Source organism: Dipodomys spectabilis, unplaced genomic scaffold (genome assembly GCF_019054845.1).
Source record: "Dipodomys spectabilis isolate Male_0828 unplaced genomic scaffold, ASM1905484v1 ptg000118l, whole genome shotgun sequence".
Taxonomy (NCBI): Eukaryota; Metazoa; Chordata; class Mammalia; order Rodentia; family Heteromyidae; genus Dipodomys; species Dipodomys spectabilis.
In genome coordinates, this window is record NW_024870795.1 from 2,289,079 (window position 1) to 2,316,456 (window position 27,378).

The window sequence follows — 27,378 nt, forward strand, 5'->3', positions numbered from 1 at the left end:
AGAGATGGATGAAGAGCTAAGTTGATGAAGAACTAACAACTCAGAACTGGGTATAGAAGAAAACCTTCTAGGCTCATGGTATGGTCTGAATGTGTTTCCCAACATCCATGGGTTAGAAACCTAATTTCCAATGCAACAGTGTTGAGATGTGGGAGCTTTAACAGATGATTAGGTCCAAGGGCTCTGCCTCATCTGTGCATTAATGCTGCTATCAGAGGTTTCTAATAAAAATGATGGTTTCACTCCTTCCTTGCTCTCTCTAGACAATGCAATGCCTTCTATCAAGTTCTGATCTAGCCTGGAGGCCCTCACTAGACACAGCACTTCCATCTTAGATTACTCAGCCTCCAGAACATAAGTCAAATAATTAATTCTCCTAGTGAAATACTAACCAGACCTAACGCATCCCAATAAACTTCTATTGCTTCTAAAGCACCCAACCTCTGACATTCTGTTAGAGGACAGTCCCTGGAGTAAGGCTTAGACTCATGCACACATTCCATTAACACAGTACCAAGTATATCAAGTCATCTGACCCCCACCTAAGCAAAGGATAGTGCTTAGAAACATGAAAGGCAAAGACAACAGGCCATGGAGCCAGGGAGTGTAGCCAGCGGCTGCTACGAAGGTAGTTCTGATGCACCTTGGTATCTGTCTCCAAGACCCCCCACATCCAACCAGAGAGGCCAGCATACCTGCCCGAGAAGGGGGCAGGGGCAGCTGCCGGGCAGGACAGGGCTACCACTGGGATATAGGGACACTCACGGCAGTCAGCCTCATCTGTCTGGTCCTTGCAGTCGAAGTCGCCATCACAGCGCCATAGCTTGAGGGCGCAGTGGCCATTTCCACAGGCAAACTCATTGGGCTCACAGGGCTGAGGGGGCCCTGTGGGGACCAGATAAGGTTCATCGTGGCTGGCTCTCCACTGGCCAGAAAGTCAGTCCCCAGCACCCCTAAGCTGTGTGGTGCTCACCGCAGTCCAGCTCATCACTGCCGTCCTTGCAGTCCTCTTGCCCATCACAGAGGTAGTCTTTGGGGATGCAGTGGCCGCTGTGGCACATGGCCTCCTGGGGCCCACAAGGTCTGAGCCCTCTTGAATCAGGGAACAGAGGCTGGGGCCTGGGCACAACTGGTGGTGGCAGTGTAGTTATGGCGTCTGGCCAGACTGGAGGAGGTGACGTCTCCACTCCAGAGGGTGGCAGGGAGGCGAGCTCAGGGACTGAATCCTCTGTGGGCAGGGGCACCAATGTTTAGCAGAGTAATGACTCTCCCCCCCTTGTCCCCTGCTCCCCAGCCCTTCTGTACACCCCAGGCTCTGTCAACTCACCGGTCCTGCCTCTATTGTCCCCCTTCTCCACCCCAACCCTCCTCAGAGTCCTCTGCCTGCTCCCAACTCTCAGAGCCCAGACAACTTTGAGACCCAGACATAGACCACACCCCTGGCACCCACCGCTGCTTGTACCCCTCACCGCAATCAAGCTCATCAGACATGTCCCTGCAATCAGGCCTCCGGTCGCAGCGATACTCCAGGGCCACACATTCATTGTGACTGTGGCAGGCAAACTCAGCCTCTGTGCAGACCCTGGGCACCTGGGGCACTAAGAGGTTGGTAGGAGTCAGAGGTGGTAGGGATCAAGTAGCTGGAGGTATAGCAGATGGCAAAGGCAGTGCATGGCTTATGTTGGGTCACCGTGGCAGACATAGCAAGCACAAGCTGCACTTGGCAGACACTCCCACAGCACACACAGGGCAGGGGGCTCGTGACAGTGGCCGCGCTGCCTCTTCCACAGACCTATATACAGGTGACATGCCACATGCATGCAGCCACCATTTCACACACGTGCAGATTTCAGCTGGGCCCAGGGAGGACAAGGAGGAGAAAGAAGGCAGCCTGTAGGCTATGCCTGGACAATGGCTTATGTCCTTCTTTTCTCCACCCATTATGTCCTCTGGAAAAGCCACTGGACCTCAACTGGGCTCACTCTCTCACCTGATGTCACTGCGACCCCCACAGAAGCTGGGGGCGTTGGGGGGGTCTGTGCTGGAAAGGAAGGGGTGGTCAGCAACCATGCCTCCTCCGACCTGAGTGGGGAGCCAAGCCTGCCCCAGCTTCCCTAGTCAGGAGACTCATTGAAAATGCGACCAGATGGTTGAGCCCCTAACAATCTTTTAGACCTGGGTCTGTGGGCACCAATAAAGGTTGCTGATCTTTGGGTCCATTAATAAAGTTTTATGAGGCCATAAGTTCACTATTACTTTCCTGATTAGACTACATTGGAGAGATGGCATTTGTTCTGTTCTGGTTTCCACTGAGTTAGAAGCACAAAAAAATGACATGTTGGGGCCTTGACACAGAGAGAGCTGAGATGCAGATGGGGCTGAGCCATGAACTAGAACCGACCTAGAGAAGAAGACTCAGGCAGCCAATATCGGGGATGGAGGGATAAGTGACAAGAAACCTGGGGTGGGCCTGAGCACAAAGGCCAGGCTTCTATTCTAACAGTGGTGTGACTTTGGGCCGGTATGCTGTTCTCTTTTCTGATCTCATCACAGGTCCTAGGCCAGCCAGTCTGGTTTACATTCTGCCTTTCCCACGGTCTGGCCCACGCAAGTATGACAGCCATGCTGCCTTTGGGGCTTTGGTTCTCTCCTCTTGAAGAGAAGAGGAATACATCTCCTATGTGGCCATCATGGGGCACTTGAATAGGAAGCTGGATGTCAGGTCCCAGCAGAGGGCCTGGCATACACTTAGTGCTCAGGAAACTACTGTTGGTTGTTCCTGAATGCAAGTCTTAGGACCTTGGAATCCCTACACAAAGAAGTGAAGCGGTAGCTGTTGTCAAAGTACTGAGGTCTACATGGAGGGCAGATGTCGGGTCTAATAATGGGTACTTGTCAGCAGGAGCTGTTTGGCTTTACACAAGCCAAGGCTTCATAGTGCTGGGCAGGAAGACACAGGCTCCCTGGTCAGTAAGCTCCCTGGTCCCCATGGTGTGCAAACCCAAGCTAGCACCATCTCATGGTAGAGACACTGAAAAGGGCCCCACTGCAGTCTGACAAACTGGAGGTGACCCCGGGCCTTGGGATGAGCTCACCTGTCCCCAGCCGTCGGAACTGGAACCCCTGGGGGGAGGTGACATAGGAGCCAATGGAGCCCCGGGACACAACCGTGTGCAGCACTTCCTGAATTTGAGCTCCATCTGCGTTCCCTTCGGAGCCCACATCCAGCTCCACAAAGACCCAGCCATCCAGCTCCCTAGACAAGGTAGGGACAGGCAGAGAGAAGGGGGAGAAAGCCAGTGTTTTCTCAGCTCTTTTACTAGGCTCCTACCCCAATGCTGAGGCACTGCTCCCAGAGAGCCAAGACCATTTAAGGGCCAGATTATCCTGCTGCCTCCAATTCCCCATTCTCCACAGTGATTCATCCCATCCACTTCTCTCCCTGTCCTCTTGGTATCCAAGCTGGTCCCCTCCAGGTGGCCCCAGCCCCTCCCCAGTCCACAGGGGATATGTCTCACTTGATGAACACCACACTAACAACCTGGTCTCCGGGAATCTTCAAGTACTCCGACTCCAGCTGGGGAGACATAGAACCATCAGCCCCCAATAACTCCCCACACCCCGTATCATGCTGGCAGCACTTTGAACCCCCGCCAGTATACCTTGTCCACCACAGCATCTGACACCTCTCGGAACTCCTTGGAGCCTGCATCCTCTAGCTGAGGACTGTACTCAATGGAGTGAGTGAAATTTACCAGGGCCCGGAAATACACTGTGGAAAAGAGGGAGGAGTGAGGCTGGCAGGTAGTGCTGTCAGGCAGATGGACTGATGGGTGGGAATGGGGCAATAGTCTCAGGAGGCTGACATACCTGTGTGCCCTTTACAGGACTCATCACAACACACAGTGGACCTGCTTCCCCAGCCAGTTCCTACTCAGAACCTGGCTCTGCCATTACCTTCTCCAAGAACACCCCCTGAGTCACCCCAACAGGACCTGAGAGCCCCCTGCTGGGCTCCACAGTGTCTCTGCTTTCCTGGCAGAGACCTTTCCACCCTACTAGATGGCCCAGACCTCTTTGCTTACACCTGGACCACAGAGCAACACAGTGACAATGCTAGCCTTGAGTCAGCCACACTCAGGTACCGTTCACCTCTCTGCATTACTCTTTCCTCCTTGGTAAAATGTGGGCTCAACTGCATTTACTGCACTGAGTTGTGGAGTAAATGACTCTGGACTTCTATGCCTGCTCCCCGTGCATAGATGCCATCCTGGCCTGAGTTGAGTATACAGGGACTGTAGAATGCACATATGCACATATGCACGCACACACATGCACGCACGCACACACACACACATACACACACCCAAATTCATAATGTTTATGAAATAAAGTATACATGATAGGCAGTTAATGTGAGTTACAAAGGAGTTTAACATGTCAGACTGTATATTGCACAGCCTGGCATAGAGCAGGTGCAACCTGCTGTAGCTGTTCACCCTATGCAGGTAGTGTTGTCTAGTGTCCAACAGCTCAGCCTATGGAGCAGACCTGCGATAGATTGTGACCTGCGACAACTCATCTGCCTGTCTGAGCTTTGGTGTCTTCACCTGTACGTAACCTGGGGATAAGAGTAGTGCCCATGGGCTGGGAATGTGGCTTAGTGGTAGAGTGCTTGCCTAGCATGTATGAAGCCCTGGGTTTAGTTCTTCAGTACTACATACACAGGAAAAGCCAGAAGTGGCACTGTGGCTCAAGTAGTAGAGTGCTAACCTTCAGCAAAAGCAGCTTAGGGACAGTGCCTAGGCCTTGCGTTCAAGCCCCAGGACTAGAAAAAAAAAAAAAAAAAAGAGTAGTCCCTATCCCTGCAGGCTGTGGTAAGAGATCAACAAGTTCATGAAAGTAAAGGCTTACAAAAGTGACCAGCACACAGTGGGGTACAAACTTGGTTATAATGACTAACTCTGGTCTTTAGGACAAACCCCATTATTTCTTCTTCTTATTTCTTCTCATCTAAGAGTGATACTCATTCCCCAAACCAGTCTGTGTGCCAGGTCATGTTCTTGGAGCAATGAACTCCACAAATGACAATTTGTGTCCCAGTGGAGATCATTTTCTATTGGGGGGAGGGGACAGATAAGGAAGGCTGGGGGAAGGGGCTGCTGGGGTCGGGCAGGTGGTGTTTCCCATAGGGGCCCAGGGAAGGGCTCTCTTTGATGGCGATCTGAAGGAAGGCGTTGAGCCACAGAAAGTATCTGGGAGAAAGCATTCCAGCAGAGGACCAGTAAATGCAAAGGCCATGAGACCAAATAGCAGGGTGGAGGTGACAGAGCAGGGAGTGCCTTCCATCTTACTGTCAGGCCAGAGCTACACAGGCATCCAGCCTGTGGCTTAGACTAAAAGGGCCCTGAGGGTGCTAAGCTGGGCATAGGAACGAACTCCCACTCTGAGAAAGGGTGCTTGTGAGTGCCTGCTTTGAACCACAGTGACCAGCTTAGGCTGGGCTCTTGGGTGCTTGGGTAGGTGGGGCCCTGTGGGCTGAGTGTGGGGCCGTGGGCTCTGCTACAGAGGCCCCTTGTGAATCAGCACAGAGGCCCATTGAGAACCCCCAACCCCAGCCCCTGGCCTCAGCCCACAGCCCAGCACGGGCAAGGAGGCCAGGCCTCTGCCCAGGAATGTGCCCACTTCCAGAGAGGGGCCAGATCTCTACAAAGCTCCTTTCTAGTAGGGCCTGGGAAGGGCTAGGACCTTCCAACCTGACCCTACTCCCTCTTCCAGACCAAAGGCAGGCCAAAGCAAGCACCCTGGGTCATCAGCCTGACATGTGGCCATGTGCTAGTGCCTAGAGGCTTAGGCAGCTGGAAAGGGTGAGTCTGCCTAGGGAAGGGGCCTTCTGGGGCCTGCCCTGGCCTCCTTCTCAGCCTATCTGGAGTATTCACTTGAGGCCAGGGGAAGGACAGAAGGGAGGCTTGCAGCTACTCTGCACCTCAGAGGGTGGTGAGAAACACACAGTGGTTCAGCCCTAGTCCTGAGTAGGCACTCCACCAACTCCTGATGCCTACTCCTGTTCAGCAGGATTCCGCCAACACACCTTGACCGTGTCTCCAGCCCTGGTTGTCCCTTAGTCTCTCAGATAGGCCATGAGCAGCCTGTCTGGGGAAGACTATCAGGCTCCCATTCTGGCCCTGACCCTGACCCTGACCCTGCCGGGGGGGAAAACATCAGGGACCTGACCCACTGTGTTTAGACTGACAGCCCAGATACAGCAGAGACAAGGGCTCTCTTGGCCTGTCTCAGCAGGAAGAGGTACCTCAACTTCCTTTGTAATTCATGTCACAAGGTCCAGCTGGGAAAAAGAGAGAAAGGATAGCAAAGGACCAGCTGAGAGGAAGTGGTGGGGGACGCCTGAGGGAAGACAGTGCTCTCACCTGGCCCAGGCCTGGCCACTGACTGAGGGGAGATCCCTTGTTTGACTGCCAAACCATTATAATACTTGCAGCAAGGCAGCCCAGGGATGGCCCTGAGACTACAGTGGGGACAGAGACAGGGAGGGAAGGAGGGGCAGTGATATTGAGTCAGAGGTGTTCAGAGACTGATATACAGAGACAGCAAGAAAGAACAGGGAGAAAGAGGAATGCCAAGAGGCAGAGGGAAAGAGCTGGAGGCAGAGTTGAACAGACAAAGAAAGAGGGAGAAGAACAGAACCAGGACAGACGAGGCAGGGACGGAGATAGATAGGGAGTATCAGACCCCATGAGACAGATGGAGAGACAAGAGACAGATCAGCAGAAACAGGAGAGGAGAGGTAGCAGAACTATGGTTGTCTGGCGGGGGGTGGGGGTGGGGGTTGCACCAGAGGAACCACAGCTCTGCTTGAGGGAAAAGGACAGGAAGCGATCTCAGCAGCTTGACTCAGGCAAGGGACACACCGAGACCCTGGGCATCAGGTAGGTGTACCTGCTACTCTGGGCTGAGATGGCCCAGCTGGCTGGGCATATCCCAAGGGCACTTGGCTAGCTGTGCCAGATTTGAGACTGGAGGACCCAGGATCATACTGCCTCCCTCAGATAAACCCATTTGCCAGGAAAGGCCCAGCCCTGGTCTTGGGCCCTCCAGGGGGTCACTCTTGATTCTCTATCCTTTCCCAGTCCTTCCCAGGAGGGAAGTAGCCAGCAAGGAGCTCTCAGAAGGACAGAGATGTCACACTGAGGGCAGTCCCACAGGAGGCCACAGGTGCTGTGAACAGACAGGGTAGACCAAATCAGGGCCCTGTAAGAGGCAGCTCCCAGGATGCACTGGCAGAGACTATTCTGGGATGTGGCATATGTTCATGGGTCCACCTGACACTTCCACTTCAGGGCTCCATGTGGCTGCCAGGCATCCCTCAGCCCTGCAAAGACCAACATCTGGGAGAGCCTTAGGCAGGGGCTTAGACCAGGTGCTTGCAGGTCATGGTCAGGACCAGGCTGCTACGACACTGACCCAGTCAGAATGCCACCTTATGGCTTTTGGATACTCATGCTAGGCCAGCTGAAGGGAAGCACCTTAGCCCTGGAGAGGCCCAGGCTGCTCTGAACACAGAATGGCTGCCTGGCATTTAGGGTCCTCTGCCCCGTGCCTGGTGCCTATGAAATAGGCAAGTACAGAACACAACCATCTCTAACCACAGAGACTTGCCAACCAGTTACAAAACTGCCACCCGGCAGCTATGGGTCCATTCCCAGGTCTCCTTATAGTGCACCCCAGGAGCACTCAAGGCCCTCAGCCCAGGAGAATGAGGGTCTCTGTGGCCAGGAGATCTGCTCCGGGGCTCCCCTGAGAGTCAGGATGGGGACTCGTAGAAAGGCCGTAGCAACTTACCCATCTGAAAGTCCCCGCTACCCAGGTCTCCACTGCCCAGGCCATCTGTAAACAACAGAGACTTATTCAACAACAACGACAAAGGAAGTGTTGTGGGTCCTTGGCACACGGTGGGGAAGGGCCATGAAACACAGACTGGTCACCTTTCCCCATGCTTAGGGAGGGCTGGCCCGTATGAGTGGAAGCCTCCACTGGTAGGGTGTGGACTGAGGCCTCAAACTCTAGGGATCTGATGATCCATCGATGGGTGGGATAGAGTGGCCAGGCCAGCCTGGTCTCCAAGCAAAGACAAGGAGGATTAGGTAGAAGGGCAGTCCAGTTTGTCCTGTATGATACCCTGCCAGGCACAGAGAGAAGCAATGGCCAGCTCAAGATCGTCACAGAGCAGAGCACACCAAGGTCATCAGGACCAGGCCTCAGGACACATGACCCACTTACTGAAACACTGCCTGGTGTGACCTTCATGGGGCCTGCTGTAGGGCCAGTGGGAAGAACCACAGATATCCCTCCCCCTTCACTCTCCACATGGGACCCTTACTCACCGCCCGATGCATCATCAGCCAGCAAGTCTTCATCATCAGAAAGGTACGAATAGCTCCAGCCTGTCCGTCCTGCTGTGATAGTCTCTGTGTCCTCAGGCAGAGACAGGCCATCGTACGCCCTCAGCCCATGGGTCACCTGTGGGAAAGGACAGCCCTCTGAGTCACACTGTCCAGCTCCTGACAAGCCCTAGTTCCCTTCTCCTCAATTCAGGGAGGATCCATAATTCTCCCCCCAGGGGTTAAGTTAGATTTAGTATGCTGAGACAGGCAGACTGGGGTTGAACCACCATTTGTGACTCAGCTTCCCCAAATCCCCCTAGACTTTGAAGGCCTCAGAGCCCAACCGTGCAAATTCCTAACACTGAGAGTAAACCAAAAGCCCATTATACTCACAAACTGATATACTGAATTGAAACTGTTTTGCAAAACTACTTAACGAGCCAGTCACCAGTGGCTCTCATCTGTAATCCTAGCTACTCAGGAAACTGAGCTCTGAGGATGTGGTTTGAAGCCAGTGGGGCAAGAAAGTCCATGAGATTCATATCTCCAATTAAACACCAAAAAGCCCAGAGTGGAGCTCTGGCTTAAATGGTAGATTGCCAGTCTTGAGCAAAAAAGCTCAGTGACGATGCCAAGGCCCTGAATTCAAGACACAGGACTGGCACCAAAACAAAAAACAAACAACAACAACAAAAACCTAAAGATAATTTCTAAAATTAAAAATAAATAAAAAATTTAAACTCCACCAAACAAAACACCCAATGTCATTTTGCTAAATGACAAATCCTTTTCCTATGGAGAAAGAAAAGGCCATCCCAGGACATAAGGAGTGACTGGATGGGGACATAAGAGGTAAGGAGTGGGGCTGGGAAGGTGGCTCAGTGGTAGAGCACTTGCCTTGCAGGCATGAGGCCCTGGGTTCGATTCCTCAGCACCACATAAGCAGAAAAAGCCTGCAGTGGAGCTGTGGCTCAAGTGGTAGAGTGCTAGGCTTGAGCTGAAGAGCTGAGGGACAGTGTCCAGGTCCAGAGTTCAGGCCCCATGACCAGCAAAAAAAAAAATGAGATAAGGAGTGATTTAGGCCAGTGAAGATCAGGACACAGGCAGAAATCAAAAACCACTGTCTCCAACTCTTCCTCCCCAGGCTGGAACCCTCCTCTACCCAGCTCTACCTGCTTGCTTGGGTCTGGCCTCCAAGCTTAGATTGGAGAATGAGCTGGCTACAGAAGCTCTGGATTGAATGGGACAAGACAGGAACAGTGTCTCGGTCCTTACTCTTCTCAACCATTTCCTGGAGTACTGGGTCCTAGGCCCTGCTGGCTCACATTGTGACTGTGTATGGAAGGTACAGTCTCATCTCTACTTCCTCAGCTTATGATCAATCAGTAATTGAATGAATGACGTGTCTTCAGCTATTGACCCAGCATTTCTTCCTGGTGATGACTGGTTTTGGAGGGGTACCTCCTCCACAGAGTCAAGCATTTCTTCCCCAGGCTCTGAGCTCCTGGGGCAGGAGCTGGGCACCAACTGATCACTTTGTGTTTGTAGGGCTCCTAAGCCTTGGGGAAGACCTGCCCTGCCCACACATGACCATGGCCTATTGCCTGTCCACACAGCCCAAGTGTCCTGCCACTTCCTGATCCTTCTCTCCATACGACATCGGGTCTGTCCTCATTCTGAGCAGTGACCAAGGACTTCTGGGCCATGTCTATGGGCTGGCATTAAGAGTGTAGCTAATAAGGCTAATATAAAAATACTGATTCCTAGTTCCCTTCTCAGAGTTCCTGAGTCATCCAGATTGATTAAGATTGTGCATGAGTAGGGGATTCTGATAGCCACAGAGTAAGAACAAGACCAGGGGTTTGGCCTCCTTCCCTGGCTGGGAGTGAAGGGAAATGCTCCTGCTAGCTGGAGGGTGGGTTTGGGGCAGACCCTGACACAGGGAGAGTATGAGGCTAGGGCTGGTGCAGGGGCATCGACTTTGGGCAAAAGGAGTTTGAAAGGGACAGGTTTGGGTCCTTCCCGGTAAGGGGAGTCACTGTGCTTCCGCCACACACTCCTCCGCCCCATTCAAGCAAAGCTACAGAGGCCAGGAAGGAGACCCCCCCCCCCAACACACACACAGTGCTGTCTGGAAAGGAAATGCCTGGTGGCAAGCAAGGGCTAGAGCTTTTTCCCAGAAAAGGGGGAGGTGGATGGGGGCTGCTTGGGACTGGACAGGAAATAGCCAAGTGAGACTCAACAGGGAAAAGCTGCCAAGAGCACACATCTGTAGTGCCAGGGGTCTGGACCCCCAGGGACTCCTTGGCTGTAGATCCTTCCAGATGCCAGCCTGTCCTTGTTTGCAAATCTCTCCCCAGGGTGAGAAGATGCAGGGTCAGCTGAGAGGTGCCAGCAAGGACAAGCTAGCTAGAGGCTTCATTTGTAAGAAGCTGACCATCAAAACACCACAGCAGCTGCATTTCACATCTGTGAGAGGAGACAGAGCCAGACAGGGAAAGAGCTCTCCCGGAAGGAGCAGACGGGAGCTTCAGACCTGACCATAGAAGGGAACTTGGAGGCAGCTCAGGAAAGTTCAGGATGCTCTCTGGGAGTAAGGGGAGCCAGAACTAGCTGAGAATTTAGGAAGAGGTAGTCTATTGTACCATAGATGGGGGAGGGGGAGTCATTGGTTTGGAGCTGCATGCGGGGGAGCTGGGATTTGAACCACTGAGCTGCAATCCTCCCACAAAGCCCCTCAGTTGCTTCCAGGAGAGGAAACTTGCTCCCACACTAGGCCCTCTGCTCAACAGGAAAGGAGGCAGGAAGAAGCAAAGGACAGTACAGGGAAGCTCAGCACTCGCCAGGCCGGTCCCCAACCTGATGAGCCTCCCAGGATAATCCAGGGGCTGCCCACTGTGTGGGCCCATGCAGTGTGGACCTCAGGTGGCAGCGAGAGCAGGCAGCAGCAGCTGCAAGGTCAGAGGCAGAAATAGAACCCAGGCTTCCTGCCCTCCCGTCGCGCCCCGTCGCGCCCCGGGCAGCAAGGCAGCCGGGCTTCCTCCCAGAGGAACCCAGTGCTTAGGCAGGCCCTGGAGCGGATGGTACTCCAGGAAGAGGGGCTGGAGGGAGACCTGGGTTAGAAAGGAAGGAGCCAAGCAGAGTGAGGGGGATTTTCCAGCGCCTGCAGGTTCCTGGGGGGAGGGGTGGATGACTCAGAGCTGAGCAGTCTGTCCGCTCTAAACATAATCTGTTCTAACACGCTGAGAACAGATGCTTCAGGCAGTAACACAGCCAGGGAAGCCCCCCAAATAGCAGGCACCCCTGGAGCTCTGGCACAGGGGGACAGACAGGCAGGGAACCAGACAAGGAGGGACAGACAGGTGGGAGGGACCACTCTAAGACTGAGAGTGAACAGGTGACAAGGAACAGAAGCTAGACTCTCCAAAGCTGGCGAGGACAGTGCAGCATGGTTGAGACAGACACAGGGCTTGAAAAGTGGAGAAGTGAGAGGCGAGGAGGCATAGGGACAGTACCTAGGTAAGGACAGGATATGGGGTTTGTGTTTTCCAAAGGTGTTTTAAACTCTGAGCCAAGCCCAGTGGTTCAACTCTGTAATCCCAGCTTCTCAGGAGGCAGAGATCAGAAGGACTGCAGTTGGAAACCAGCCCTAGCAAAAAGCTACCAAGACCCACCTTAACCAATAAGCCAGGCATGGTAATTCATGCCTGTGATCTCAGCTACAGAGGAGGAAGGACATAGGTAATAGGTAGGATTGTGACCCAAGGCTGGCCCCCTTGAACAAAACAGAAGACCCTATCTGGGGGAAAAAAAATAGCTAAAGCACAAAAAGATGGGAGCTGTGGTTCGAGTGGTAGAAGCCCTGAGTTCAAAACCTAGTACCACCAAAACCCAAAATAAGATCCAAAGGTTACACATGTAGAGAGGAGTGGGCGTCAAGCTGGTACAGTTAGGAGCCGAAGTAAAAAGCCACATTTCCTGGAAAGAGCTCTCTAAGCCACACCCTGTTTCCCAGTGTACTGCACCACACCTCCAGCCTGATTTGGGCTTTTTATTTTTTTATTTTTTTTTAGGATAGAGTCTTGGCCCCTGGGCATGCACCTGGATGATAATCTGCCTATTTTAGGCTTCCAGTCATTGATGGGATCATCAGCATTCACCCACAGTGTCCAGCTTCCTTCTGTTGAGGTGGAGTCTCCTGGACTTTTCTGCCCAGGATGGCCTCAAATTTCAATACTCCAAATCTCAGTCTCCTGTGTAGCAGGATGACAGGTACAAGCCACTGCAGCTAGCTATGCATTGAAAAAGGGTCTTCAAAACTTTTCTGTCTGGGGGCTGGGAAGGTGGCTCAGTGGTAGAGTGCTTGCCTTGTAGGCATGAGGCTCTGGGTTTGGTTCCTCAGCACCACATAAGCAGAAAAAGCCAGCAGTGGCACTAGGACTCAAGTGGTAGAGTGCTCACCTTGAGCTGAAGAGCTGAGGGACAGTGCTCAGGCCCAGAGTTCAAGTCCCACAACCAACCAAAAAAAAAAAAAAACCCAAAAAATAAAAAACCTTTTCTGTCTGGGCTGGCTTGAAAATACCAACTAGCTAGGATTCCAGGTGTGGCTTTGTGTCACCTCCTTCAACCCAGGGGGAAAGGCCAGTACATAAGGACAGTCTTTTACCTGCAGGAAGAGAAAGCCAGAGAATTCTGCAAACCAGTTGTGTTTTTGTTTAAAAATGTTTACAGCAAGCTCATTTGCACCAAGTCTTGACCTGAACTGGCATGAAGGTATGAATAGCTTATTGACAGCCAGGCAAGGAGGGTGAAGAGCTGCCCATTTTCTACAGCAATGCTCATGTTTGATCATGGGGTGTCACCCCAGACGCCCCTGAGGACGTGGCATCAGTGCTCTGTGTCACTTCTCATGCTTGAAAACTGTTGGGTCCGCAGGCTCTAATGGGTTTCTGGGCCCTCCTTCACATCACTGGGGCAGCCAGCCCATGTCCTCTTGCCTCATGACCCAGGCCTGGGGCTGAGCCCCCACCCCCGCAGCTGGGCAGGAAGGTCTGAGCACCACAGGTCCCTAGGGTAGCTGCAGCTGCCCAAGGCAAGGCTCCAGGCATCTGGGGCTGAGTGAGCTCACCTCATCAAAATGCAGGAAATGTGAGAGTAGGAGTGGGGTGATGAGCCCCAGCCTGCCCACCTGTCTCTCTGGCCCTGGGGTCCCCACCATCACCATCCCCCAAACCTCCTGGGAGCCACATGACCCCCCCACACACATAGGTAGGTTTCCAGCCTAGGCCCCTGCCCCACCCCCAGGCTGGACAGTGCCCCATCCATGGGCAGCAGACAGCAAACAGGAGGAATCTGTTGGGGCAGCACTTTGCTGTATAAACTGCCAGGGGCGGGTGAGCCCGACACAAAGGCCAAAAGGCCTTTAATCCCCTGGCATTCTGAGAGGGGCGCCGGGCCGGAAGGGAGTTGGTGAAGCCTCCTGTGGCATGCCTGTGTGCCCGTGCCGATCGGGAGGGCTGCCAGCTTCTCACACTTGAGCCCCCAAGGTGGCAGGACTTTTGCCAGCCAGTCAGCCAGGAAGAATGCCTAGCCCCAAAGTAAGGAGAGGAACTGACACTTGAATGCCACTCTGTGCCAGGTGCTGAGCTAAGGTCTTTGGGAGGCTGGGGTTGCTCAAACCCCAGCTCACGAGGCAGATAGCAGTAGCAGCCTCCTCATCTTATAGGAAAGGAGACTAGAATCGGAGGTCACATGGCCTGCCCAAGGTCACACAGCTAAGGCAATGGGAAGGATTCTGCTGGAAAGCAGGGCTCTGGCTTCATACTTGAGTGTTCTGGCCAAAACAGAGCCCCCGCTTTGGACCTCTGATGCCTGAAATCTCAAAGGGCTAAGAGCTGGGAAGACTGCATTCCAGACAGGAGGTTTAGAGCCTTCGGCAGATGCCCAGGGAGCTGGAAGTTGGGGAAAGAAGTTTCTAGACCTAGCCCTTCTCTGACTCACCCTGTGGCCTTGGACTGGCCCAGAGGCTCCTTTCCCTTGGATCAGGCCTTTGCAAGTCCATACTGTCCACACCAGCCATGTCCGCCCAGGTGCCTGTGGACATCAGGAAGGTGGCGACTTTTGTCTGCCTTGATCACTGCTACTCCCCACAGTAGGTGCCCACCAAACAGACCCAGGAATGAACTTGCCTCACCACTCTGGGGCTTGAACTCACCCACCTGACAGAAGACAGCCAAGGCCACAAGTGAGAACTTGTTCATGATGGAGCAGTCAGGAAGGGCCACCATCATCTCTAGGCCTCAGTTTCCTATCAGCAAATCAATGCCACAGCCTGACCCTGCCCTGCCTGGGTCAGGGGTCATGAACCAGCTCCCTCCCTGAAGACTACTCACAGTCCCACTGCCATGAGAGTACAAGGCTCTGGCAGCCACCTTCCCCAGCTGACCTTTTTGAGAAGCATGGTTTGGTAGCCCTGAGATAGTCTCTGCCTTGGAAGCATTGCTAGTATAGCTGGGATGGGCACCCTAACTGGTATGCTACTGGCCAGGCAGAGGACCAGAGAAAGCCCAGAGTCTCTGAGCCTCAGGTGATTTCTGAGCTAGTGGAGTAAGGAGGGCAGACCCTGGTCTCAGTCATACATCTGAATCCAGTACGTCTCTGTAAGTTCCGCTCCTGGATGGCGAGCAGACTCCACCCTCCTCGCAGCAAAGTCTCCACCCAGTACCTGCATTACCTAGGCAACTGGGACACCTGGAAGAGGTCACATCTGCATCCGCTGAGGTCACATCTGAATTTGATGTGGCCACACCTTTCTCCGCCCATACCCTAGATAAGGGCTAGCTCAGGCCCAGACTCTCTCTCTGTTCTTTTCTTGCTCTCTCTGCTCTTTTCTCTCTCTTTCCTCTCTCTTTCCCAGCCACGTGGAGTGCCAACCTTGCCTGGTCCCAGCAGGTCTACTGAATAAACCTACCCCTTACCTGAATACCATGTGAGTGCTGGTGCTGTTTTTACTCGGCTACCTCTTTTTAAAAACCTAACAGTCTCACTTTTTTTTTCTTTTTTCTTTCTTTCTTTTTTTTTTGTCGGTCATGGGGCCTGAACTCTAGGCTTGGGTGCTGTCCCTCAGCTCTTCAGCTCAAGGCTAGCGCTCTACCACTTGAGCCACAGCGCCACTTCCACCTTTTTCTGCTTATGTGGTCCTGAGGAATCGAACCCAGGGCCTCATGCATGCAAGGCAAGCACTCTATACTGAGCCACCTTCCCAGCCCCTATGTCTCACATTTTCTACTAACTGGCTGTCCTCAGTGTCCTCATTTATTAGAAGAGGATTATCAAGTCCATTATGGTAGTGTACATCTATAATCCCAGCACTCAGTAGGTTGAGCTTAGAGGATCATGAAGGAGTTCAAGCCCAGCCTGGGCTACATAGCAAGACACTGAACCTGTTCAGTTTGGGTCTGTATTTATGGAGTCCCTACTATGTGCTGGGCCCTGGGGATAAAGGGCAAAGCAGCCAGAGAGAAATCCATGCCCCTAGTGGGCTATAGACCCATGGGATGAACACACAGGGAGAGACAGGTTTGAAGAGGAGGTATAGGGCTGGGAGAGACCGTGGAGCTTCCAGGAGTGACGCTGACTCATCCTGAGGGGGGGGTGGGGGTGGTGTGTGCCAGCAGGGCGTGAGCACCCCTTGAGGTGATAGGAGCAGTAGCGGCATGGCTTTTCCTCTAAATGCTGGGCCTCTGCTGGCTGCTGACCTGGTGCAGGGCACAGAGGTCAAGTCTCTACCCCTGCCCCCGTCCCTGTGTTCTCCCACTGATGCCCCAAGAATGGGCCTCCCCTGACAGCTGCAGGGGTGGCCTGCCAGCTGTAGGGAGCATGCAGGAAGCCACCAGGAAGTGTCCTTGCCACACCCGCAGGCCACGTGTGGCCAAACCAGGCAGGGCGGCACAAACAGAAGCAGCTTCTGGACTGTGCTACCCAGTGAGAAGTCCCCAGGGGTAGAACACTATCTGCCAAACCCTACTGGTGCCAACATGGCCTGTGGCGTTCACGTGCCCCCTGGTGTCCACAGCCTGGCAGGGTTCTCAGGTTATCCTGCTGCCACAGCACACTGGCATGTCCAGAGGACTCTGAGGCCTGCCTTCCCACATCGGCAGATTTCACAAACCAAGCCTCCAGTACAATGCCAGGCCTATGGGTGACTGTTGTATAAAAGTTTTTGATGAAATAACACACCTCTAATGATGATGCCCACTTCCTAAACCTATTTGGTTTATCCTTTATGCTGTTAAGGGCCGTCCAAAGGAGAAGCTAAGTTCTTTTGATGGCCACCCATGTTCTATGTGATCTGTCCACACTCTTGGTCTCTCCCATCCTTCTTTCTCTCTAGCTCCAAGCCACATTGTCTTCTCACCAGTCCATAAACACACCAAGACCTTCTCATCTTAGGGCCTTTGCACATGCTGTGTCCTCTGCCTGAGATACTGTCCCAAAGTCCATCCTTCCATTAGAGCTCTCTCTCAGAGCTCTCACTCATTCGGTTGCTGGTGTGTGTGTGTGTACCCATATTGGGGCCTGAACTCAGAGCCTGAGGATTATTCCTTAGATTTTTTTCACTCAAGGCTAACATTCTACAACTTTAGCTATATATCCACACTCAGTTTTGGGGTAGTTAATTGGAGACTGGAGTTCAAGTCTCAGGGACTTTCCTGCCCAGACTGGCTTAGAACCACCACTTGGGGGGCTGGGAAGGTGGCTCAGTGGTAGAGTGCTTGCCTTGCATGCATGAGACCCTGGGTTCAATTCCTCAGCACTACATAAGCAGAAAAAACCAGAAATGGTGCTGTAACTCAAGTGGTAGAGCTCTCTCCTTGAGTTGAAGAGCTGAGAGTCAGCTCCCAGGCCAAGTTCAGGCCCATGACTAATCAAAAAAAAAAAAAACAACCACCACTTGGTTATTGCCATTTCCCCATGCCTGGCACACAGTAGATCCCCAGCAATGTTCATCAAGATTGTAAATGGGTAAATTTACAAATGTGGAGACTGAGGCCCAGAGAACCAACCTGATCATCATCACAGACCCAGAACTTGAATCCAAGATCAGGCTCCAAACCTGGAAGTAGCCCTATATGGCCTGACCCCTCCTTCTGCCACCTCTTTGGACACTGATGCCTAGGCCTTCCTGCAGGGATGTGGGCTTCAGGGGCACTGGGCCAGAGCTCCAGCCCCAAGGCTTTCACAGGACAGCCAGGCCACAAGGCGCTGGGGATGCCCTGCTCGCCTCAGCATTGTTGCTCCCTTGGGACAGCTAGTAGGAAAAAATAGGCTGGACCAGCAATCTGATAGCTGTGGCCTATAACCCGAGAGGCCAGCACTTCCCGCCCTTGGGTCTTCTCCCACCCTGGGAGTCTTCCTCCTGGAAGGGAAGAAAAGACATTAGAGCTGAACTCAGGCCTGTGCCAAAAAAGCTGAGACCAAGGGCCCTTCCTTTGGAGGTTCTCTGTCTGCTTTCTCCATGTCATGTTCACTGCAGGGCTCCGTAGCTCTGGGAGAAGAATCGGACAGGAAATTGCTGGTTTGACAAAGCCATGGCAGTCATCTAAGTCCCAAGTGATTCTTCCCCCATGATGCGGGAAGAAGAAGTCCCCTGAACTTGCTTTTCCTCTGTGCAAAGCTCATATGGCTAAGGTCCCATGGAATAGCTTTTAGGAATATTCCAGACATAACACCTATCCCCCGAGGTGGCCTTAGCAAGGCATTCAAGGTGAGATAGGATGCTCCCTGAGCACCACAGTGAGGGGCTTAGCCACAGAAAAGTCACAAGGCCCCACAGATTGGAGGACAGCCAGGGACAAGCTAGTTGGTGGCCGGATATGGTCTCTCTTAAGGGTGACTGCTTGTTGAGTTCTATTGAAGGAAACAGACAGGATGGCTCAGAGCCCTGTCTAAAGTCACTTATTCCCCAAAGAGCAGGCGCTCAGCCCTGCTGCAGAGTGCAGAGCATGGGGTTAGGGCATGATAGATGGCAGTGGGGGCCATGAAGGGCTGAGAATGGGGGTCCCAGCTCACCCCTGTCTCTTGAGTTAGTTCTTTATGTTCCCTGGGACTCTTTATGTTCATTATGGTCCCTAGTGGATGCTAGGGTAGGTCTAGCTCACAGGTGTTCAGTCTGTTCTCAGAGTTCCAGGCCACTCTGGAGAGGGATGAAGAGGAAGAGAAGAACAGGTAGAACCAGTGGAAGCCCTCCTCAAAATGCTTGCTTTAACTGAAACAAACCCATCTTCTTCTCCTTTACACTCTGTCTAAATAACCATCTGGTTCAACTCCTCAGCAAGTGAGTTCACCTCTTTGTGTCTGTTTCTTCATTATGACCAGAAAGACCTCTCTGTCGGGGTTCCACATCTGTGGGTTCAGCTAACTACGCAGAAATGAGTCATTTGAAGTATTTGAAGAAAATAATGTCTGAGGCAGGCATGATGGTGCAAGTCTGTAATCCCTGCAACTGGGGAGATAGAGGAAACAAGAGAACTGCAAATTCAAGGCCTACCTGTGCTACATAGTGAGATTCTGTCTAAAAAATTAAAAACAGCTGGGCACCAGTGGCTCACACTGTGATCCTAACTACTCAGGAGCCTGAGATCTGAGGATCGTGGTTTGAAATCAGCCTGGGCAGAAAAGGCCCCAGGAGGCTCTTATCTCCAATGAACCTTTCAAATACCAGAAGTGATGTGGCTCAAGGGGTAGAGTGCTAGCCTTAAGCACAACAACGCTCAGGAACAGTGCCCAGGCCCTGTGTTCAACTGAAACACACACACACACACACAATGAATTATGTCTATACTGAACATTCACAAACACTCTTTCGTAGTTATGTCACAAATAACACAGTTTAACAATCATCATGCAACATTTCCAATGCATTAGGTACTCTGAATTATCTAGAGGTGGCTTTAGGGCCCTATGTGGGTTCTATGCAATAACTAGGACACTTTACAAAGGGGTCTGGGCGGGCTGGGAAGATGGCTCAGTGGTAGAGCGCTTGCCTTGCATGCCTGAGGCCCTGGGTTCGATTCCTCAGCACCACATAAGCAAAAAAGAAAAAAGCCGGAAGTGGCGCTGTGGCTCAATTGGTAGAGTGCTAGCCTTGAGCTGAAGAGCTGAGGGACAGCGCCCAGGCCCAGAGTTCAGGCCCCACGACCGGACCCAAAAAAAAAACAAAAGGGGTCTGGGCATCCTCGGAATCTGATATCCATGGAGGTCCTCAACCCATCCTCACAGACACCAAGGGACAACTGTGAGAATATCTAATACAAAACATAAAATGGACTGGGCATCACTGGCTAACGCCTGGAATTCCAACTACTCAAGAGGCTAAGATCTAAGGATTGTAATTTAAAGCCAGTCTGGGCAGGAAAGGCTGCGAGACCCTTATCTCTAACTAACTAGAAAAAAAAAAAAAGCTGAAAGTAGAGATATGGCTCAAGTGATAGAATACGAACTCTGAGTGAAAAAGCTGAGCAAGAACACGAAGCCCTGAGTTCACACCCCAATATGGGCATAAAAAGAAAAAAAGAGAAAAAAAGTAAAATGATACACACAGAAATGGAGGGACAAAAGGTGAACCAATACAGCAATGTTACTCACTAGACACTACGTAGAAAATGAACTATACAACTTGTGGATGGGAGTGGGAGGGAACAACTGGGGGAGAGAGAGGAAAGGGGTGACATTGTCCAAAAAGAAATGCATTCATTACCTGATTTATGTTACTGTAACCCCTCTGTATAACATCTTTATAATAACATTTTTTTGTTGTTGTTGGTCATGGGGCTTGAACTCTGGGCCAGAGCACTGCCCCTCAGTTCTTCAGCTCAAGGCTAACAAGCACTCTACCACTTAGCCACAGCACCACTTCTGGCTTCTGCTTATGTGGTGCTGAGGAATGGAACCCAGGTCCTCATGCATGCAAGGCAAGTGCTCTACCACTGAGCCACCTTCCCAGCCCCTATAATAAAAAATTTTTTTAAGGTACAAACAGCTTCATGACTATACGTTCATGGTCATCGGAATAAAAATCTCCCAGTTTGGTAAATTTGAAAGCTCTCTGCTTGAGGAGCTCAGTGCTTCCTCCTGATTTTGACATTTTGGCACACTGAAAACCCAGAAACGTTAGGATTTGAAAACTCTAGACTGTGGCTTCCACCAACAAGAAGAGTCTGGCCAAGAGAGGGAATTATGATGTCAGAGTGAAAGACAGTCATTGGAGCCAAACTTTGGGGAGCAGCCAGCTAAGGAGTAATTGTCACCATTATCCATTCATACCTCACCCCATACCCTGTTCCCAAAAGACCTCAGGCAGGTACAAGATACATGCCTAACAGCAAGAGAAAATTAATGAAACACACAGAAGATTCCCTCAGGTAGGGCGGACACACAAGCCGGCAGAGGTGACTGGACAGTCCACAGGTGCAAATCCAGGAGAAGATTGGTGACAACAACAACTCATTATGAACCTCTGAGCTTTCCAGCAGCCAAGGAAAAGAAGGAAAGTAAACCTAGATGTACCACTATTCCTGATAGATTTGTGTGGCATCTTTCATGGCCCCTTGGTGGGGCTGGTATCCCCTCAGCAGCCACTAACTGTAGCCCTCAATGGCTGAGGTTTGGGGTAGAGAATGTGGTGACCAACGGTTCAGAAAGTCTGTAATGAGTCCACACTGCCACCAACCTCACCCGGCAGCCTGCATCTGGGCAGGATTACGCAGCGCTCCCAGGCCTGAACACAGCCAGTGCCCAAAATAGCCAGAGTGGGGGAGGGTGCCCAGAGGCCCCAGACGGAGTCCCTGGTAAGGCCTACCCACAGGAGGGCCCACTGGGCCAAGACACACATCTCTGGTGCACAAAGGGGCACCTTTATGGTGTACATGGCCCTCCCTGGAACTCTGCCCTGGGCTGCACGTTGCTCACGCAGGCCAGGGCTGCCACCCTGCTCTTGTTCACTCAGGCTTTCCTACAGAGCCAAATGGAAAAGGCTTTCCAGAACCACAGAGTGCCACTCATACCATATACAGAAGTGCTTTGGACCTCCCTCTCCCCACCTCCAGGCTTGGCCTCTCTGAGGATCTGCTATGGCTCTTTCAACCATGGGCCTGGACAATGGGGGCTATTCTGGGATGCATGGCGTATTTAAAGCTCTGGCTGGGCCTGATCCCTGGGGGACAAGAGGCCTTGCCCTCCACAAGACCTTCCTGAAATTGTGACTGGCCCAGACTTTGGTGGCTACATTCCCTACCATTCCCAACCTCTCCTGGCTTGTCCTGAGGCCCTGCGGGATTTAGCATTAGAAACAACCCCCCCCCCCCCCCCACACACACACACACCTCCTTCAGGAAGCCCACAGACTGCTTTATTGCTCAGCTGTGGCCAGCGCTGCCATGACCCTCATGAGAGCTAGTCCTGACTTCCGCATGGCACCATCCTCTCTGGGTAACAGTGTGCTGGCTTGCAGCACGTGGAGAAACAAGCCTAGAGTGTGCAGAGCACTCCAGAGCTTTCTGTGGTTCACATGAAATCATGTCTCCCCAGCCACTGAGAGGGATAAGGGACAGCAGGGACAGGAATTTTTGTTACTGCTTCTTTTCTAGCACCTGACAGCATTGTTAGGTGCCAAATAATTCCTGACTGGAATAATTATGAGTGAGCCGTGTCTAGAAGCGCCATAGAACCCCACAGAGGGCTGGCACACAGGTGGCCAATGCTAATGACAATGCTCTCTGCTCACACCACGGGCATGGGGACATGCCAATGCTCATGCTGAATTCTTCACCTTATCTCATTTAATTGGCTCAAAAATCCCAAGAGGTTATTACAATTATCCTTGTTTTTTTGTTTTTTTTTTGGTGTCAGTCCTGGGACTTGAACTCAGGGTGCCGGGTTCTGTCCCTTAGCTTTTCTGTTCAAGGGTAGCACTCTGATGTTTTTGTTTCATTTGATAGTTTATTTGAGATAAAAGTCTCCCAAGGGGGGCTGGGAAGGTGGCTCAGTGGTAGAGCGCTTGCCTTGCATGCCTGAGGCCCTGGGTTCGATTCTTCAGCACCACATAAGCAAAAAGAAAAAACCTGGAAGTGGCACTGTGGCTCGGGTGGTAGAGCGCTAGCCTTGAGCTGAAGAGCTGAGGGACAGCACCCAGGCCCAGAGTTCAGGCCCCACAACTGGATCAAAAAAAAAAAAAAAAGTCTCCCAAGGGGCTGAGAATGTAGCTTGGTGTTGCTTGCCTAGAGTGCATAAAGCCCTGGGTTTGACTCCTTAGTACCACATAAACATAGAAGGCCAGAAGTGGCACTGTGGCTCAAGTGGTATAGTGCTAGCTCTGAGCAAAAGAAGCTCAGGGACCATGCCCAGGCCCTGAGTTCAAGCCCCAGGACTGGCAAAAAAGAAAAGTAATGGAGGTGTGGCTCAAGTGATAGAGTACTTGCCTAGCAAGCTCAGCGTTCTGAGTTCAAATCTCAGTACTCCCTAAAACCAAAAAGAAAACGGCAGTTGCATTCCACATGGTTCCTCAGAATACTCAATGATCAAGCCAGGAATCAAACCCAGGAATTCCAAAGCTTCACTCAGTCCACAAACAAACTTTGGAGGAAGGAGCAGGAAGAAGCCTGGGCTGGGAACCAGCAGGCCAAAGTTAGTGGCAAAGCACTGGTGTGACTTTCAGCGAGTCCCTTGGCTTCTCTGGATCTGTTTTCTCTTCTGTGAAAACACAGCATTCATTCCTGTTTCTTCAGATCTGGATCAAAGGAGTTAGAGGATGTGACCCGTGCTGCTCCCCCACAAGCCCCAGCCCTTCCCGGGGCAGCACTGGAAAGGATGGTGGGAAGATGCCCTAGAGGAGGAGTGCCCAGCACAGGCTCTGTAACTAAATACAACAGCTGCTTGCAACAGCTGGCAGGAGTTCTGGGCCTGCCCCAAGCAGGGGGAGAAGGGCAGGCTGGGAAGTCACCTCTGGCCCTCTTCTGTCACCCTTTCCTGCTGACAGCTGCTGCAGTCTCAGGGCCAGGGCCCTCACAGCAGGCTGGAGGGCGAGTAGGGGGGGGAAGGGAGCTGGCTGGCCGGGGTCATCTCAGTCCCTGTGCTGCTCAAGTTCCAGGATGCAGGCCTTGCTGCTCCTTCACCCCCAGTCCCTTTATCCAGGAAAGCCTGTTGGGAGGGTGAGGGCTGAAACAAATGCTTTAACTGGAGCCGGATGGTGGGGATGCTGGGTAGGAGGGGGAGGCTCTGGGGTTGGAGCTCTGGGAGAGCCTTGAGAGTTCCTTGTATAGGGTCCCCCTTGCAGGCCCTCAGGAAGCTTTCCCACAGCCTGTAAGATGGGCTGTGGCCACAATCTTCTAGTCCCCTAGCTTCCAGCTGGCTGCAGCCCACGCGCCGCTCTCTGCTCTGAACTCTCACACACCCATAATTACCACTGACCATATTTTCCGAAGCAAAATTAAAAAAAAAACAACAACAAAAAACAAAAACTGTTGAACAAAGGATTTCTGGCTACTCCTGCATGTTAGAAGCAGCCTGGGCAATGTATTCAATTTTGTATGACATGTTAATAACTTTTTTAGAAGTACTAGGACATTGGCTATATTTTATGAATAAATCAAAGCCATCCAAGAAAATGAGCACTGGCCCCAGGCTACCCTCACATCACTTGGAATTGACTGGACACTCTAGGCTAGCAGCTTTGTAGCTGGGCTGCCCTGGGTAAATCACCCTACCTCTCTGTTCCTTCAGCTAAAATGTGAATAAAAATGACCACCTCCCTAAAGTTCAATAGAGCCACCAAGTGCTTAGGGTCAGGCCCTTTACTGGATGTAAGTATCACCTCATCCCTCCCTGCTCTGCTCCCCTCTCCTGGGCCAGGTAACACTGCACAGCAGGGGTTGCTTACAGAAGATATTGCTAGATCCTTGATGACCAGGCCTGAAATGTATCACGTGACTAATACCCTCACTTATTGGAAGTGAATGTGAGCCTAGAGAAGGGAAGTCTGTAAAGGGTGGCCAGCCTGGGTTGGGGGCCCTGAGTTCCCATCCTGGATCTGACACTCGTGGCTGTGGGGAGCCTTGATTTTGTGCGTCCCAGCATTGTGGCCGTGGAGCAGGGGTGAGCTGCGGTGGGCGCTGCCTGTTAGGTCACAGTGGGGACCCAGTGGCTCTAAAGAAGGGGCAAGACCAGGGCCTCTGTCACCTTCCATAGCCACCCCTCCTCGCCTTGGGGACAGGGATGCCTCAAGGCTGGACTAAGAAGCCCCACAGACAGTTCTCGGTGGGACCCTAGCCTCTGGGACCTGCAGGTGAACCCTCCTGCCTGTCCTCAGGCTCCAGACAGATAGGCCCTGCTGAGGAAGCGGCAGGAAGGGCTGGCAAGTGAGGAGTGCTTGTCCTTGGCAGGGAGAAAACTACATCCCAGGGACTCAGGTTACCGGAAATAGTAAATCTGCCTGCTGCCTGTCAACTCTGACTAGGAATGTCTGCTGCCTGAGGAACATTCTGTCCACCTGCCCTAGACAGCCTGAGGACACTGGGGACTGGGCTGACCCTCTGCTTCCTGCCCCAGTGTTGGGGCCTCCCCAGCTACGGAGCCCCTTTCCCTCTCAAATAGTAAATTCTGCAGTAGCTGACCATTCCCAAGAGAGGAGAAGCCTGGAAGGGGTAGCCACACAGAACATAGAAGCCACCTCTAAATCTGGCCCATCCAGTCATATTCTGAGTCCCTAGTTTTGGGCAAAGGCTGGGATCTCATTCATCCAACACCAGGCAGCAATCTGAGGCCTGGGGTCAGAGGGCTCACACGGGGCCAGCTACTGCAGTACCTCTCATCAATCATCTGACATGGAAGTGACAAAAGCACTTGCGAAATTCATGGCATTGCCCCAAGTCTCTAAGCAAAGGATTTAAGAAGGCCCCAAGGAATTGTGGGATCCAGCAAAACCCATATTGGCAAGAAGGGAAGAAGGGGATGGGAGCAGGTACCACAAGCTGAGGGCAACACTCTAGCTGGAGCCAGACAGGCCAAAGATCTCCATGTCAAATGGCAAGAAGAGAAACAGTGCAGGCTCAGGGTCCAGGGAGTAGCAGGATGGATGGTTTCTACATAGGCCGGAGGAGTGACACTAGGAGCACAGGAATGGGGAAGGGGCCAAGTGGATGTGTACTGGAAGAACACTCCCAGCAAGAGGAACAGCAGCTGTAACAACCCAAGGCAGGACAATTCTCAGAATGTTCTAGAAACAGCCAGGTCAGTTATCTAACAACTGTAGCTGCCTTACCCAAGAGCTAAGTCTCACCGGTGACCCCTGTTATCTGGATGAGGACAGTGAGGCTCAGAGACTTGTCCTGGACACTGAAAAGACCAGGACACAACCCTCCCTGTTGGCAAAGTATGTAGGGTACAGACGGCTTGAGTCAGTTCTTTCCCTACCCAGCCATGGCTCTCAGACAAGTTGCCACTCTTTGCTGGGCCTTGACATCCTCCCTGTCCATGAACCAACACTATCGAGTTCACCCACCTCCCCTCATGAGAATGAGAAGCGGAGGCAACTATGCATAAGGCTGTGACCAGGGTTTATCTGGCCTCTGAGTTCTTCCCTAGATAGGTGAGCAACAGGTGCACCCCTCCACACCTGAACTGCCCATGGAAGCTGCCTGCCTGCTCCCTAAGAGTTTGCACGCTGCCTCTGCCTGCCTGACCTTGTGGCACTCAGCACTAGCAACTAATAGCCAAGCTACCTGGGTTGTTAGACATACCCCTCAGCCCCAGGCCCAGGCCCAGCTCCCTATGCTCTTGAGCATAAAGAAGCCCACGAGCTGCCTTTGTTACTAGGGTGCCAGAGAAGGCCGGTCCTTGTGGGCACTGAGCCAACTCAAGGCCTGGCCAACTGCAAAGAGCAGGCTTGGCGCCCAGATCCAGGCGTGTTGGAGCGGGCAGGCTGCCCACTGCCCCCGTCACAACAAACCATCATCTCTGCCCTGCTGAGGGCCCCCCCCCCCCAGCAGCCAACACCTCTGCTGGGAGCTAGGGACTACAGACACCAGGTAGGCCTTCCTCTCTCCTCCCACTGGGAACCAACAGTGGGAATCTTGAAGCTTGGACATGGAGGGTCCAGCAGCTGTACAAGGAGATAAGCCGAGCCAGACCTAGGGACCCAGGAGGAAATTGAAGGGGCTGAATGGAACCAAGTCATGCTTGTTGAGGCAAGCAGCAAATGTAGGGACTTGAAGAAGGCAGGGCTAGAGCAGGTGTAGAGGCTCACATTTATAATCCCAGATACCCAGGCCACTGAGACAGGGAAGACTGTGCTTTGATGCCAGCTCAGACAAAAATGTTCTTAGATCCAAACTTTAACAGAAAAAGCTGAGCACAATAGTGTATATCAATCACGGTCCAGGCCAGCCAGGGCAAAAAATAAGACCTTATTCAAAAAAATTAATGAAAACCGGGTGCTATGGGCTGGAAGGTGGCTCAGTGGTAGAGTGCTTGCCTTGCATGCATGAGGCCCTGGGTTCGATTCCTCAGCACCACATAAACAGAAAAAGCCGGAAGTGGAGCTGTGGCTCAAGTGGTAGAGCGCTAGCCTTGAGCTGAAGAGCTGAGGGACAGCACCTAGGCCCAGAGTTCAGGTCCACGACCGGCAAAAAAAAAAAAAGAAAAGAAAAGAAAACCAGGTGCTGTGGTTTATACCCACAATCCTAGCTACTCAGGAAGCTGAAATCTGAAGATCACAGTTCAAAGCCAATTCAGTCAGGAAAAATCTATGAGACTCTTATCTCCAGCTAACCATCAGGAAACCAGAAGTGGTGCTGTGACTCAAAGTGGTAAAGCACTAGCCTTGAGCAAAAGAGCTCAGCAACAGCTCCCAGGCCCTGAGTTCAAGTCCCACGGCTGACAAAAAAGAAAAGAAAAAGAAAGCAAAAAAAATAAATAAAAGACT

General features: G+C 52.3%; 1 protein-coding gene across 1 annotated transcript in view; it reads right to left on the reverse strand.

Annotated features, from left to right (window-relative positions):
- The window catches only part of Hspg2 (heparan sulfate proteoglycan 2), a 101,537-nt gene that overhangs the window by 58,688 nt on the left and 15,471 nt on the right, over positions 1 to 27,378 (reverse strand). Inside the window, exons 2-9 of the mRNA XM_042688437.1 lie at positions 8,403 to 8,538; positions 7,861 to 7,905; positions 3,663 to 3,772; positions 3,519 to 3,577; positions 3,096 to 3,256; positions 1,470 to 1,598; positions 974 to 1,228; positions 766 to 885 (exon numbers count right to left, since the gene is read on the reverse strand). Of these exons, the coding sequence (XP_042544371.1) occupies positions 766 to 885; positions 974 to 1,228; positions 1,470 to 1,598; positions 3,096 to 3,256; positions 3,519 to 3,577; positions 3,663 to 3,772; positions 7,861 to 7,905; positions 8,403 to 8,538 (1,015 nt within the window). The remainder of the gene's footprint in view (positions 1 to 765; positions 886 to 973; positions 1,229 to 1,469; positions 1,599 to 3,095; positions 3,257 to 3,518; positions 3,578 to 3,662; positions 3,773 to 7,860; positions 7,906 to 8,402; positions 8,539 to 27,378) is intronic.